This window comes from Falco rusticolus, chromosome 7, assembly GCF_015220075.1.
Source record: "Falco rusticolus isolate bFalRus1 chromosome 7, bFalRus1.pri, whole genome shotgun sequence".
Classification (NCBI taxonomy): domain Eukaryota; kingdom Metazoa; phylum Chordata; class Aves; order Falconiformes; family Falconidae; genus Falco; species Falco rusticolus.
This window is the reverse complement of record NC_051193.1, coordinates 53,312,935-53,328,199: the sequence shown is the minus strand read 5'-3', so window position 1 is coordinate 53,328,199 and position 15,265 is coordinate 53,312,935. Positions and strand designations below refer to the sequence as shown.

Here is a 15,265-nt window from a genome sequence, read left to right as displayed (position 1 = left end):
ATCCACTTATTTTGGGGGAAGTCTTCATCTCTGAAGAAGAGAGAGGGTTCTAACTCTGAGGGTGTAGTTGCAGTTCAGATCATACCTGTCTGCAGGCAAGTGGCTTGGATGACAGAGGTGGGGAGTCTGGGAGCTTTGCACTGCCGGATCGCTGGGGCAGGTCTAGGCTGGTATTGCCTTAAGGGAGTTGCCATCTAATGGTAATAGACTGAAAGTCTATTCGATAGCCTCTGCAAAGTGGAAGTCTTAGATCTGATTTTAGCAGGCAGGCATCTGTAGTAGAAAAGCCCATGGAAAAGGAGAATAACTGTCTGCTACCCAGTATATCATCTGTTCTAGTACATGGTTATTTCTAGATGTTAGTGTCTTAGACTGTTGTTAAACATAATTTGCATTTTGAAAGCTAACCTTGAAAAGGGATGTAGCCACCTTTCCATGGTCTGTGGGTGTGTTGAGTGGAGGCTGACTGATTTTGATGCTCCTTCAGAACAGCTCTTCCTTGCTGGCTTTGTGATAAAACTGGCGGTTTTCTGCACTTGAAAGTTACCATCTGGATAAAGAAGTCTTATGAACATCCCATATGTGACACAGGCTTGGTTCTGCTGCCTGAGTAGAAGATTTGTTGTAAAGGATTTCTTTTATTTGTCTTCCCATTTAGGATCTGTGCAATGATTCAGTACTAAAAGATTTCTGTGATGGGCTGTGGGCTCAAGTGGAAGTTCTTGAATGGTGCATACAGCAAAACAGGTAAAATGGTCAGAAGGACTTTTTCCAAACTGTCTTGCCAAATCTATTAGTCAGTTTATGTATGCAAATAGAAATGGTGTTCTTTTCTGTGAATCTTGGCAAATCATCTCCTAGTGACTGTATATCACAAGCTCTTGAAATTGCTTCGTAGGCATTAGTTAAACTATTTGGGTTTCTTTTTAACTGCAGTAGTTTAGTTGACTCAGAATTAGTGGGAGATATGTGTTTAAACATTGCTAAGAGACCTAAATCTGTTTGTCACCTTTTTGTTTGTTCTCTTTTGCAGTATTACTATCCCAAGGAAGGTTCTTTTGCAACACTTGCACAGTCTAGATTGCCACACTGCAGTGTACTCTCTTCATCATCTCACTAATCTTCTGGCACTGAACGAAGACGATGTTACTGAGCTTCTTCAGAAAGTTCCTGCTAGAGACCAGCAGATGCAGGGTAAATGTGTAGGGGTCGTGAGAACACAGAAAAAACCCAATACGTCAAGTATGTGTTGCTCAGTATTTCTGCCAGGAAGAATCTGGAGTTTTTTACCTTCTTCTAAAATAAGAAAGATACTGCTTATCAGCGATTCTGCAGAAGGAAACTAGAGCGTGTGTGGCAATTATTTTAGAATCCTTTTGGGGAGTAAATTGTCTCCCAAGAAGGAGTTGTGAGATCTCTCTGATCTCACAAGGACAGATCTGTGAAAGAGAGTTTTCAAAATGGTAATAAGACTTAGCACACGCTCAATATGTGCTAGTCATTGTAACATATACTGTTTAATATCCTTAGCTTGAGAAGTAAGTGTATGTTTTGAATTTCAGCCATATGTGTGTTTGAATTTAAAAATGAAAGGGCAAAGCCAGATAGAATTAACAAAATATCATACTATAACGGCTTCATTTTTGAAAAATCCGAAATGGGAATTTTGGTGATTTTTTTTTTCTTACCAAATCTACTTTAATATTAAAATCAGTAGGGCTTACCTACGGGCTGCGGCTACATCCCTCTTGCTTCACTTCTCATCTTCCCGTGTTCCAGTTTGGTGCCTAAAATAGCTGAGATTACTAAATACATGAATTCACTTAGAAGTGACTCTCCTTGTACACTCTTGAATTGAGGCCTATATCCAGGTTCAACTGTTGCTATTTGAGTGCTTTATCCTGATAGAGCCTCTTAATAATGATACAGAAGCTCAGTCTTCCTGTGTGTACTTGAACCTGAGAAGCTGCAATTTTTTGTGCTTTATTCCTTCTATGGATGGAAATTTGTGCATATGTAATATCAACCTGACTTACACGGAGTGCTCTCAGTGATGGATCTTGCACAAATTTTCCAGGTTGCCTAATGGGAAGCAGTTTTCTCTTCCAGTATCACATTGTTAAGGTGTTGGTTTCTAGTCCTATTTTTACAGGTTTTGTTGTTAAAATTATCAGTACAGTTGTTCTGAATAGTCTTCAAAGATGTAATGATTTAAGACTCTCTCTTATATATCCTTTTACAAGGGCACATAGTGATAGGACAAGGGGTAATGGCTTTAAGCTGAAAGAGGGTAGATGTAGATTATATTAGGAAGAAATTCTTTACTGTGAGAGTGGTAAGGCTCTGGAATAGGTTGCCCAGAGAAGTTGTGGATGGCTGTGGTGGGTTGACCTTGGCTAGACACCACGTGCCCACCAAGCTGCTCTATCACTCCTTTCTGCAGCAGAATGGGGTAGGGGAAGAAAATAAGATGGAAAAAAACCCCTTGTGGGTCAAGATAAAGGCAGTTTAATGAAGCAATAGCAGAAGTCACACATGCAGATGTGAAAGAAAACAAAAGATGTTATGCTCTGCTTCCTATCAGCAGGTGATGTTCTGCCACTGCCTACTGAAGCCCTGCTTCCTGGGAACAGTGGTTGCGCCCAAAGACAAGTGTCATAAATAACAAATGCCCTCACCTTCCTCCCTCTTTCTCCTAGCTTTTATATCTGAGCAGACATTGTATGGCATGGAATATCCCATTGACCACTTTGGGTCAGCTGTCCTGGCTCTGTCCCAAGATCTTGCCCACCCCCAGCTTACTGCAGGTGGCGGGGTGGGTGGGAAGCAGGGGGAGGTTATAGAGACAGCCTGGGTGCTGTGTGAGCACTGCTCGGTGGTAGCCAAAACACTGGTGTGCTATCACCACTTTTCTAGCTGCCAATATGAGTGCAGCACTGAGGGCTGCTGTGGGGCTCAGCCAGACCCAGTACAATGCCCCATCCCTGGAAATGTTGGAGGCCAGGTTGGATGGAGCTTTGCCCAACCTGGTCTAGTGGAAGGTGGAATGGGTTGGAACTAGATGATCTTTAAGGTCCCTTCCAACCCATTCTGTGGTCTCTGGTTTCACTTCCTGAAATTGTTTTGTTGTTGCTGAAGTTTTTTCAATCAGTTCTTACATTTTAATTCTTTTCTATTTAAATTTTTTCAAACCCAGGAAGAGGCAGTTCCATTGTGTCTTCTGGTTGCTGCATGACTGTAGCAAAAGAACTCTAGCTGTGGTTTCTCTTCTTTTTTCAGATCACCTTAGTTTATGGAACTAGTTAATGGAAGACAAGTCCTCCCTCTCTTTTCAGCCCAGTGATTAATGTAAAGTTCAGATAACTTTATATACAGTTTAATAGAATCTCTTTTAAAATAATGTATTTTGAAATTTAAAGGGAGGAGTCATGAAGTTTTGATTTGTCTGGTAGTGTTAACAGGCCTTTTTGTCCCCTCATCCCACATACTTCCCCTTCTTTCTGACACATCCACCAGCTGCAGTAGTGAAACTGAAGTAGTGCTACTGGTTGACAGTTATGTTCAGGCAATCTTCAGATCAGTGTGTAACACTAGCTTTGATCAGTCACACTAACAAAAGAAATTATGAGCAGATATTTCCTCATGAGTTACATAATTCAAGAATAAGGTGTTAATATTTCTGGCATAGGAAAAACAAGTGCTTATCGTTCAAGGGTAGTTCTTCAGTATTGGTACAAGGAAAATCTTTGGTTTAGAAGAGGATACTGACACAAACTCACTGCATCCAGGTCTTTTCACATAGGAGGCAAAATTGTATTAAACTTGCATTTGATTACCAGTGTGTATCTTGTGGTGTCTCCAGCTAGCGATTTTGCTTTTTCAGAGGACTGAAATATTTATCAGATCTCTGGCTTCACCTCCCTGAAGTCCTCTTAAGATAGTGGTATTGAGAACTTTGAGTGCTACGTATTAGTGTACAGCTGCTGGTGAATTATAGCATTTCTGTGGCCATGTGGATTCTGCAAAGGATTCTTACTTGGATGTTTCCTCATTATAGCTTCCACCATTGCAGCTGTTTAGAATTGCAATGATAAGGAGTAATTGGGTTCAAACTGTGCTCTCAGGGCTTTTGTCTTGGCTGGTCTGTAGTTTGAAGAAGAGTTCAGGCTGCTGTTTTTCTTTGAAATCATTGAATTGTTTATATGGGAAAAGACCTTTAAGATCATCAAGTCCAACCCTTACCCTAGCACTGCCAAGTCCACCACTAGACCATGTCACTAAGCATTACATGTCTTTTAAATGCTTCCAGGGATGGTGAATCAACCACTTCCCTAGGCAGCCTGTTCCAATGCTTGACAAACCTTTTGGTGAAGAAATTTTTCCCAATACCCAATCTAAACCTCCCCTGCCACAACCTGAGGCCGTTTCCTCTTGTCCTATCACTTGTTACTTGGGAGAAGAGTTCAAGACTTGTGGAGGACAGTGCTGAAACACCGTTCTAGGTAATGCTATTCAGTCCCAGAGTTTGAATGGGGACATTATCAGTACATCAGACCAGTGCTTTGTTAAAAAAACTTGGCTAATGCTTCCCCTGTGTGACGACAGGCAGAGGGACAATCTACCCCTTGTATAAGTATATAGGATAGTGGATTCAAGCACTAATGTAACATTGTCTGGGGTTTTGGTTTTTTGTTGGGGTGGGGTGGGTGGATTTGTAACCTTTGTACATTAGTTGGATAATTCATCTAAACCTAACACAACAGAATATATGACTATATTATGTTTTGGGTGAAGGGGATGATAATGCGACTTTTACATAATTTGCAGCTCTGATGTTCTGTTGTACTAAGAAGGGATCATGTCACTGGCATGTGACACCTTCTTCTCTCAAAAAAAAAAAAAAAAACCAAAACCCCAAAAAGGGGAAGGAGCAGGTGTAGTGCTTCTGCAAGTTGCCTTTATCATAAATGTATAAAAGGAAACTGTGGGACTGTAATCAATTGCAGATTATGTATGATCTATATGGCCAGCCATGGTGGATAGAATCAACTGTGGTATGTATTAATGTAAATCTGTAGAGGTGGTGGTATTCTATTCTCACTATGGTCGTAGCCAGGCTACACTATCTCCCTACTTATCTACCGTGTGATAGAACACAAAATTCTAAGATGCTGGAACAAGGCAGAGTCTGTCCCTGTGTTGTCAATGCAGCAATGTAGCTTAACCACATATCTCTAATGAGACTTGTCATGAGCAGTTTTCAATCGTTCTGTGCTGTAGCCAGGTCCTGTAACACAGTTTCACAGGAAATGTCCTTTTCAGAAGGGGATCCAGACTGGAATTTTCTGTGGTGGATTTTGTTTGTTGGTTTTTTTCAAATGTTGTGAAATAACAGCGAGATAGAGTAAAGCTGGAATGGAGGCAACACTGGGGAAGAAAGTGTGGATAAATATAGTTGGGTGGTAACTGCAGGAGAAAATTGTTTTCCTGTCTATCTCCTACTCCTTCACCACTCTTATTTTCCTCCACAGCAGCAACACTCCCTAACACCCTGAGTCAGCAACGCAATCTGGCACTCTTTCGAGCATTTTGCGCTATGAAGTATGCTATCTATGCTCTCTGTGTAAATTCACATAAGCATTCCAAGTGCAAAGATTGTGTGCACAACCACCTTGGTGATATTCCTGAAGATGCAACTTTTGGAGAACCAGCAGGTGATTGGCTTCCTTTCTCAGGTTCAGTAGTGTGTACTTCTACATTTGCAGGGCTCTGAATTATTGCTTAGTATGGGGATAATATTGCACCATGTGTACAAATGATGTTGTTAGTCAATGGGTTATGAGTGCTCTGCAAACAAGTATAATAGCATTTCTTTACGGTGGTGTTACTTTTAGTAGTAATAGATATGAATAAGCTACCTGCCTTGTTCTAAAACATTTAAGGTAATTGTATTAAGAATATAGTGCAAAAAGAAGGTGATATTAGATACCTGTGGATGGAAGTGGCAGGGATACTTTTGTAAGAGCTTGTGATTCCCCAGAGCTAAAACTGATTTAATAGCTAAAATAGGTGTAATCTGAGTTTGCACGTCATTGCACAAGGTGATAATTGGCATTACTGAGAGGCAGGAGGCACGCTACCTTTTTAAATGGAAAATGCTGGACATACATTTACTTGATTTGTGGAGAAATGATTGGCGCTGAGCCACTGGGACAGTTCCCTCTTCTAGGATTTTCTTAAAAGGGCAAAGGCTGGAGGAGGGAGCTCCTGGAAAACATTGTAAATGTTCTTTATTTTTGTTCTTAATTATACAGATTGCTCTTCAGTATTTCCTCAGTACCTTGTGAAGTGTCAGCAGTTCTTAAGGAGCATTCCTATTCCTTTGCGCCTGGAGGTTTTGGAGAACATCTTCTCCTTGCTTTTTGTTTCCTACAGTGACCTCCATACTGAGACTCTTCTACCTGAGGACTATGCAGAGGATGATGACCTTGACAAAAAGAGTACTACTGTGAGTGTGGAAGGCAGTGCTAGTCAGCATTCTTCCACCTCAGAAAGTCCACAGCACCTAATAGAGGCTGAAAAGAAATTTGAGAGGCATCTGTTAACTGCTCAGACAGTTCACACAGATACCCAAGATCTTTATGACTCAGTATTAGATGACAAAAGCTGTGATGAAACTTCTAGGCTCAACTACCTGGATCTGAAACACTTCACCAGTGGTGTTACTGGATTTATAGCAGATGACGTGGCCATGGATGCCTTCCTCACGTTGCTTCTCAACCATCTGGAAGAAATTCAGAGTTCTCTCCCATGGGACTCCAGTAATGTGCCTCATGAAGAGCTGGAGCTTGTTGAGTGCTTGAATCTTTCTGCAAGCAGAGATGCCTTTGGAAGTCGTGTGTTACAGTTTTCCAAATACCTTTCCGAAGCTCACTGGCGATACAAGGTGGTGATGAGTAACAGAAATGCAGGTAGGCTTTGTATTTGACACTTTCTGATAAATCAACGTTGTTCTGTTACAGCTGTCCAGGCAATAGTCTCGAGATTAAATTCCCTGAGCATATTACTGAGGGAGCACATTTTGACAGATATTAAGAGAGTGACCTAGTTGGAGATCACCTGGTTCTTGCACAATTCTCCAATAGGAGTTGTCTCTATTCTAATCAGAAAGTTTGGGGTTTCTTGGTTGGTTTTCTTTTCCCCTCCCCTTTGTGGGCACAGTTTCAGTTTCCCTGTGTTTCTTCTGCCCCTTCATCACAAGTTATGTTGGCAGCGCAGTGATATGAAGGGACATGGTGGTGTGTGATCCAGTGCAAGCCAGATAAACTCATCACGTTCATGGATAGTGTTGGTTTAGCCTGGTCTGGAAACCCGTTAGGAACATGTATCAGAGGAACTTGGATTATTTTGGAGTGCAGGTCACTCCTCAGGAGTAGCTAGAACACCACTTGGGAACCTGCTCCCACCCTTCTCCTTATCTTGTAACTTGTTAGCGCTGCTACTATCAGTTTTCTGCTTGTATTGTAGTGTGGCTTGCTGTGTATCTTGGTCCATGCCAAGTCCACGTCCCAAGGAAGTCTGGGCAGTATGGACCTTAAATGTTCCAAGCTTCCAAACTTCTCAGGTCTCCCACTATAAAGGAGGGAATGTGATGGGGCTTATGTTTGAGTAGGCAGCCCTCAGTGTTTCTGTTGGACAGGCAGCAGCTTTCTGTGGGATTCTGTACTGTTGTGTCCTGGCTTGTGACAAATAATGACAGCTATTTGGGAACATCTTCCAGAGAAAAGTGGCTGGCTTTTCTTGACACTGCATGTCTCAGGTTTTCTGTCTCAAGAGCTGGCACCCCCCTTACTTGCTCATTTCCAGAATTGTTGACTGAGTCAGTGTTCATACTACCCTGCATTACCAAGCTGTTTCAGCAAAACCTTAATGACAAACCAAACTCTCCCTTTTACTATTTTAATTCTTTTCACCTTGTTTCTAACTGCTTATATATTTGGACTATACCTATTTTTCTGTATAGTTAGAATCATAGGATTCATTTAGATGGGAAAGAACGCTTAATACTGATCAGGAGTGTGTAGAAGGTGTAGTATATTCCAAGCAATGTAGATTCGTAGAATGGTTTGGGTTGCAAGGGACCTTAAAGATCATCTAGTTCTAACCCCTGACTAGACCAGGTTGCTCACAGACCCATCCAACCTGGCCTTGAACACTTCAGGGATGGGGCATCCACAGCTTCTCTGGGCAACCTGTGACAGTGCCTCCCCACCCTCATAGTGAAGAATTTCTTCCTCATTTCTAATCTAAATTTACTCTTTCAGCTTAAAGCCATTACCCTTTGTCCTATCACTACATGCCCTTGTGAAAAGTCCCTCCCCAGCTTTCTTGTAGGCCCTCTTTAGGTACTGAAGGGCTGCTTAGGAGGCCTCCCCAAAGCCTTGTCTTCTCCAGGCTGAACAACCCCAACTCTCTCAGCCTGTCTTCACAGCAGAGGTGCTCCAGCCCTCTGATCATCTGCATGGCCCTCCTCTGGACTCGTTCCAGCAGGTCCTTCTTATGTTGGGGGCCCCAGAGCTGAATGCAGTACTCCAGGTGGGGTCTCACGAGAGCAGAGTAGAGTGGGAGAATCACCTCCCTCGACCTGCTGGTCACGCTTCTTTTGATGCAGCCCAGGGTACGGTTGGCTTTCTGGGCTCCAAGTGCACATTTGCCAAGCCATGTTGACCTTTTCGTCCACCAACATCCCCAAGTCTTTCTCATCAGGGCTGCTCTCAACCCATTCTCTGCCCAGCCTGTATTTGTGCTTGGGATTGCCCTGACCCACATGCAGGACCTTGCACTTGGACTCGTTGAACTTAATGGAGTCCATACAGGTCCACCTCTCAAGCCTGCCCAGGTCCCTCTGGATAGATAGCATCCCTTCTTTCCAGCAGGTCATCTGCACCACACAGCTTGGTGTCACATGCGGACTTGCTGAGGGTGCACTCGATTCTGTTGTCCGTGTTGCCGACAAAGATGTTAAACAGTGCCAGTCCCAGTACAACCCTGAGGAACGCCACTTGTCAGGGGTGTCTGCTTGGACATCAAGCTATTGACCACAACTCTTTGTGACCATCTAGCCAATTCCTTATCCCCATTGGTTGTGGATGTGAAAAACACAGTATTAGTTGAATTGCATCAAAATTACGTCAAGGTGCTGGTTTAAACTTTACTGTAGAAGAGCTCTTAGCTGAGATCAGCTGTGTTCCCTTGAAAGATTTGCCATCATAGCTTTGCCTATGTGGATGTGCTGATAGATTCTTTAAGGTAGACAAATAACTGTTTAGTAATGTTTTTGCTTGAATGTTTCACAGAACATCAACTTGCAGCTTCCAGGAGGTACTACTCTTTAATCAGGTGCTCCAGCTTTAAGAAACGGTGTAGATCTCAAAGATACAAGACAGGTGGGTTGTAAAAATGACTTGGGGAAGACATCTCTGAAATGTGCGTAATTTTGCTGAGCTCATAGCTGAATGCAATTAGATTTGATGGACTGGGAGCAGGGAACTAGATTTATTTCCTTTAGTTTTCTAACTGGTTTGAAGTGTCTTAGTCCAGTTCCACATGGGTTGAGGTTGTTTTCCTAAAGCTCATCTGCACAACTAAAAGGATAGTTAAATTAAATTCAGTTAGGAAAATAACTTCTTTCATACATAGTCTGATCTGGGGCAGGGGAGAACTTCACAACTACAGTACTAATTCTTCCCTTTCTCCACTATATCCAGTGACTGGTATATTTTCATTCCCATCACAATAGTATCTAAGATGTGAATTTACAGAAATTTGTGGCTTAAATTGGCAGCCTTAGGAGAAAGTTGGGTTCCCAGCCCTTTTTCTGTTTAGCCTTTAAAACGTGTGTCTGCTTTTGGGGTGGGATGTTCCAAAATAAGCAGATCTAAAGTATGTGACATGAGTCACTGATGGGCCACCCCAGCATAGTATCTTGACTAACATTTTCTTCAAATCAGTAGTTGTTGCATTTATCATAGACATGGCTCATTAGTGAGATACACTTCAAGATCTCTTGCGGGTGCCTGATCTGTTACTTGCAGTCAATTTTAATTACCTTGTCTAGAAAAAGTGCATTTAATGTGCTGGTTTTGATTTGTTTCTATTTTAGATGGGAAAGAGGGAACTTCCAGTCCATCATTAGAAAGTACAAGTAGTGAGCTAAACACCAGTACCTCAGGTATTAAACCTCAAAAGTAGTATTTCTTTGTCTTGTCAATGTGTGTGTTGAAGTATTGGCTTGACTAGTTAATGTGAATTACTGCTGTATGCAGGACAGAATTAGAACTTTTCATTTCTCAGAGCTCCCATTTTTGGCTGACTTTTTTTCTAATTAGAATAGTATATATTTCCTCTTCTGGAATAAGAAAATTAGATGTTTCTTGATATTTTTGGTTTGCAGGAAACAGTATGCAATGTAGTGATGTGCAAACTGTCAAAGAAGTCATGTAACCTGAAACATGCTTAGGCATGCTAAGTTGATTTAGTAGGTCCAGTACTTAACTTCTCCCTTTATCCATGTTGAACCAGTGCTCTAGCATTGTGTCCACATTATGTAGCTGCTAAACAGCATTACAGTTGGTTGAGAACCAAACTGAAAGTTCTCATCAAACAGTGAAATATTACAAGAATTTTTAACAAGATGTTTATGTTGACCCCTTTACCTTAAAACTTTCTTGCTAGTCTGCTCCTTTATTTTTGTGTTAAATATGTGAAGTGCTATTATCTGATAGTTGGCTGTTATCTGGTGAAATTTTTTTTCCATAATAGTATACTGATTAATTCTGTTGTCTTGTAGAGGGAAGTAGCAGCAATGTGTCTGCCTCGTGTAATTTGGAAAGCCGGGTGAGACCACATCAGCAAAATCCCCTCATTCCTATGATGCTTTCCCCACCAGAATCACTGCTAGTTTCTTGTGTTTTGAGAGGAAACTTTGTAGAAGCCCATCAGGTAAATGAGTTACTTGTATTTGGTGCAACTAAAAAATGAATTTGGTAGTGACATTCGTGGTTGTGATTGCCGACTAAACTCCTGCTTCTTCTGCATTAGCAAGCATAGGGCTGCAGCATCTGCATTGCAAGTGAAAGGGTCACTTCAGAAGTAGAAGCAAGTGAAAAGAACAAAGATACTCCAAACCAACATCCCAAGCATGCTGGGTTTTTTTTCTTCCATGTTACATAATAATGGTTTCTCTAAACCTGGGTTCTCAAAGCATGAAAAGGTTTGATGAGAGCTGGTTAAGCTTAGTGTTTCAGCTGAATGAAGGACACAGAGCTCATGTGAAACCTCTTCAGGAAGCAGCGTCTGCACGGCTTACTTTAGTCAGTGAATCAAAACTATGAGTCTCTACCACTTGTAAGCTCAGCAGGAATGTGTAAATATATTCCTTACCCAAAGCACAGCCAAAGTGGCGATTACGTTTATTTGAAGAAGGTATGTTTTGAGGCTGAATTCATGGTACTGAAGACAGGCAGAACAACTTGAAAATGACAGTCTGCATATTTGTAGTTCTTTGCTCTCTCACAGCTGTGCATACCTTTCTCTGTGTGGCTTTTGGGCCACTGCTCTGAAAAAACATCCTGAGATGCATCAGTGATTGAATCTGCTGCAAAAAGCAGTGACCTGGCTGAGTTTCAGATGTCATTTAAGCATTGCATTAGCAGCAGGTTACTGCTCAACTCATTAGTTCTGTTTGACATCAAGCATGCTGCTTTGTCTTTTTCCTACTTACAAGGCCAAAAAGAAGCATTTTGTTTTGCTTTGTTACTTTGGATTTCAATATTGCTGATGATAATGATTGATTTGTGTGCTGTTGCTGGTTTGATAACAGGACCTTGCAGAGCTGTGCTTATCTATGCTGTTTAAATTTCTGGAAGATATTACTCACTTAAAAAGAATTTGTTTTAAATAGTTCACTTTGGAGTCCCAACTTGATACATTTCATTACATAGTGTTTTGAAATAGAGTCATTCTGAAAGGTGTGGTTTATGAAAATTGATTTATCTCTAGCCTTGCAGCAAAGAATAGCTGAGCTTTATAAAAATAGTTTAAGAATGTCTCTAAGGTTCCTGTTTTTCAGGCACTCTAAAACTCCGTAGAAAAAACCCCACCATTTCAGTCTGCCATGTTTTTCAGTTAAAGTCCGTTTTATTGGATTCTCTATTTCCTCTAAAACCTCCCAAAGCTCTTTGACCTTCAAAACCGTCTTTTGACATGTCCTGTAATTATGTCTATTCTTATTTCTGAAAGGTGGCTTTGATGTTTAATCTGGACACTTCACCTTGCTATGGTGAATTGATTTTCATGGAGCGCTACCAAGAGGCAGTACGAGAAATGGCAAGAGTGGAGCACAATATTGAGAACCAAGCATCAGATGGCACTGGAGGCATCAGGAAACCTGGCAGCGGCCGTTCGACACTGCAAGCTATTGGGAATGCAGCAGCAGCTGGTAAGATCCGGGCGTTATGAGTTCTTCTCATAAAAGGTGACGGAGAAAGCAATTTGAGTACTGTCATAATGAATACAACAATCATTTGGAAGAAGAAGTTGTGGGTTTTTGAGTTAAAGGGAGCCTAGGAATGCTGAAATTGGCTGTTGATGCCCCATTAGTTTTTCTGTAGTAATTGGTCCATGAAGCAGGCCACCTATTGAATTATTTTCATAAAGGATTAGAGAATAATGACAGGAGCTGAGACAAATATGCTGTTTAATTAATAATTTTGTGTTTTGCTGACACATGTAGGTATGGTATTTTATTCCATCTCGGATGTTACTGATAAATTGCTTGCAACTTCTGGAAGTCTTGCCCCTACTCTCCAAGAAAACTTCTGGATCAGCAACATCCAGCTGGAGCATACTGATCCTCTGCAGAAAGTCCTTGAGGACCTCAGTCCTTCAGCCATGGCGGCATTTGACCTAGCTTGTACTCAATGCCATCTTTGGAAGACCTGCAAACAGCTTTTGGAAACAGCAGAAAGAAGACTGCACAACAGCCTTGAAACTCAGGGTAGGGTTTTGGTTTTTGTCTTTATCAACATGGGCCTGGGAACAGAAAATGCCTCTCTGTGCTGTCTTGTTTGTGCTAACATCTGAGTCTTAATTAAATTTCGTTTTGTACTTTCGTGTTAGTTTCTCCTTTTTGTGCTTCTAAATTTTATTTTGTCCACCTTTGCACTATCATGTTTCCAGGCCACCGACCTGACATTGTTTTACTGCACTCTGAAGGTGTAAAGGGTTTCCCAGCAGTTCTGCAGCAAATAAGTAAAATTCTCAACTATTCCTGCACATCACAAGGGCAATCCAAGCCAGGTAGTGTGCTATGCTGGTAAGATTTTTCTGTTAAAATGTGCTCAAATCAAATTCTTGCCTTCTGTTGCAATGGAAATTTGAAGTTTACATTTTTTAGCTTGGTATTTAAAACAAAAAAAAAAAAAAAGCAAGGAGGACAGGACATGCAAGCTCAATTCTGAATGAACTGAAACACTTTGAATTTGGCAAACTAGTTGTATTAAAATTTTGGTTCTGTGGGCCTTCTGTGCAAAATATCTCTGTCTTTGTTATAGTTGCTATTTCTTTCTCTCTTTTTGTAGAGGTCTCAGATGAAAAGACAGGGAGTCATTTTCGATGCAGTATTGTAGACCTTCTGCAAGCTTGCTACCCTGCCTTAACTGAAGAAAGTATTACCAATGAAATTGTTTTATCACAAAATCTGGATCAAATCCTAAAAGCGCTGACATGTGTTGAGCATTCTGTGGGTGAGTTATTTTTGTGATTATGAAGACTGACAAATGGATCTAAATTTTTATTTGGGCTTGTCCAGACAGCTGTAAATCCAATAGTAATGCTCTTTGACATATGCATAAATATATATATCTTTTAAATCATAAGTGCAAAGTGTAAGATTTATCTGTAATTCTTATATTCTGAGTGTTTGTTTTCAGAGCTAAAATTGTGAACTTGCCAGAGAAGAAAGGAAAATATCAATGAGTACAACTGAGATTATTTGTCCTACTTTTCTTCAGTCCTAACAAGGAATTTTTAAAGTGTATTTTAACCTGACAGCTTATAAATAATTAGGTGTATCCTTACTGTTGCTTTTTTTTTGTTTTTTAACAAAAAGGAGATAAACTTAAAAAGCTACTGTAACATAATAATACCTTGCAGTTTTCTTAGTGCTATCATAAAACATCTCACCCTTTTCTGAAGAAGTCTTCCACAGTTCCTCTTCTCAGAGCTCTCTGCATTATATAGCACACACACACCCCTTCGCTAAATTTCTAAATGGCATGTAGGTGTTTGTAAAATATTTAAAGATATTTGTATGTTTAATGAGAAAATATTTAGGAAAGTTCTAACTGCTAAATGTTACGGAGCACAAGGACTTGTCAACACCTGTGTTTTAGAATAAGCTTATGTGTTAATGACACACAAATAGCTATATTTTAGGGCCTGCCTTAATGTATTTCTAACTTTTCAGAGGCGTGATTACCAGTTTAGATGAACCATTGATTTATTCTGCTGTGAAAATTTAGTTGCTTTCAGTAAGATTGTAATGCCCAGACTGAGATCTGTACTCGCAGAGAGGAAATTAGTTTAAAGGACTTTTCTCTCTTCCTCTCCCCAACCCCCTCCTTCCTTTTTGGCATTTAATACTTGAATCTTGGATGTATGTATGTCTGTTCTCTTAAACCAGACTGTAAAGCAAGCCTGCTTGGCACCTTGGAGCAGCAGGCCTCTCTCAGACCTGCAGAGCTGGAGAAGCACCTGGTTTGGAATCAAACACAGCTCCTGCTGAGAACTTTTGACCAACATGTCCAAACTGTGTCTGAGAGCAACACACAGACAAACTTTGTGAAGGCCTTCTTTAACTACATCACTGCAATGGCTGCGGTTGTGTTACGAAGCCTGAATGCAGAGCTAGGTAAGGGGTTTCTGCTGGGAAGTCTGAGCTTACGTGAAGATACCCAGATTGTGTAGTCTGGCCTGATTCTGGAAAGTAATTGTGCAAAAATGGTTCCTTGCCAAATGTGTCTACTACCTCTGCACAGTCACATCTTTTGATTTCAGCTGATTATTGGTTGCTTTTGTTATTTTATTTCTTAACACCTAGGCTACCCACAGCTAAGATAAAAATCACTGATGGCAGTAGGGAAATAAGAACAGAAATGTTAACACTGACTCAGATTTTGCACTTGGTTTAGACAAAACAAACAAC

The 15,265-nt window shown here is 40.9% G+C and overlaps 1 protein-coding gene across 7 annotated transcripts in view; it reads left to right on the top strand.

The window, feature by feature from the left end:
• Positions 1–15,265, top strand: part of ZFYVE26 (zinc finger FYVE-type containing 26) — a 52,532-nt gene that overhangs the window by 8,488 nt on the left and 28,779 nt on the right. For 5 of the 7 annotated variants that reach the window (XM_037394082.1, XM_037394080.1, XM_037394078.1 and 2 more), the window contains exons 8-19: positions 659–747; positions 1,034–1,194; positions 5,532–5,714; positions 6,315–6,971; positions 9,357–9,446; positions 10,163–10,231; positions 10,850–11,001; positions 12,301–12,499; positions 12,794–13,057; positions 13,240–13,359; positions 13,641–13,805; positions 14,744–14,971. In XM_037394082.1, coding sequence (XP_037249979.1) covers positions 659–747; positions 1,034–1,194; positions 5,532–5,714; positions 6,315–6,971; positions 9,357–9,446; positions 10,163–10,231; positions 10,850–11,001; positions 12,301–12,499; positions 12,794–13,057; positions 13,240–13,359; positions 13,641–13,805; positions 14,744–14,971 — 2,377 coding nt within the window. Of the gene's footprint in view, positions 1–658; positions 748–1,033; positions 1,195–4,406; positions 4,503–5,531; positions 5,715–6,314; positions 6,972–9,356; positions 9,447–10,162; positions 10,232–10,849; positions 11,002–12,300; positions 12,500–12,793; positions 13,058–13,239; positions 13,360–13,640; positions 13,806–14,743; positions 14,972–15,265 lie in introns of those variants that run through there. The other 2 variants (XM_037394079.1, XM_037394085.1) reach the window with 2 other exon arrangements.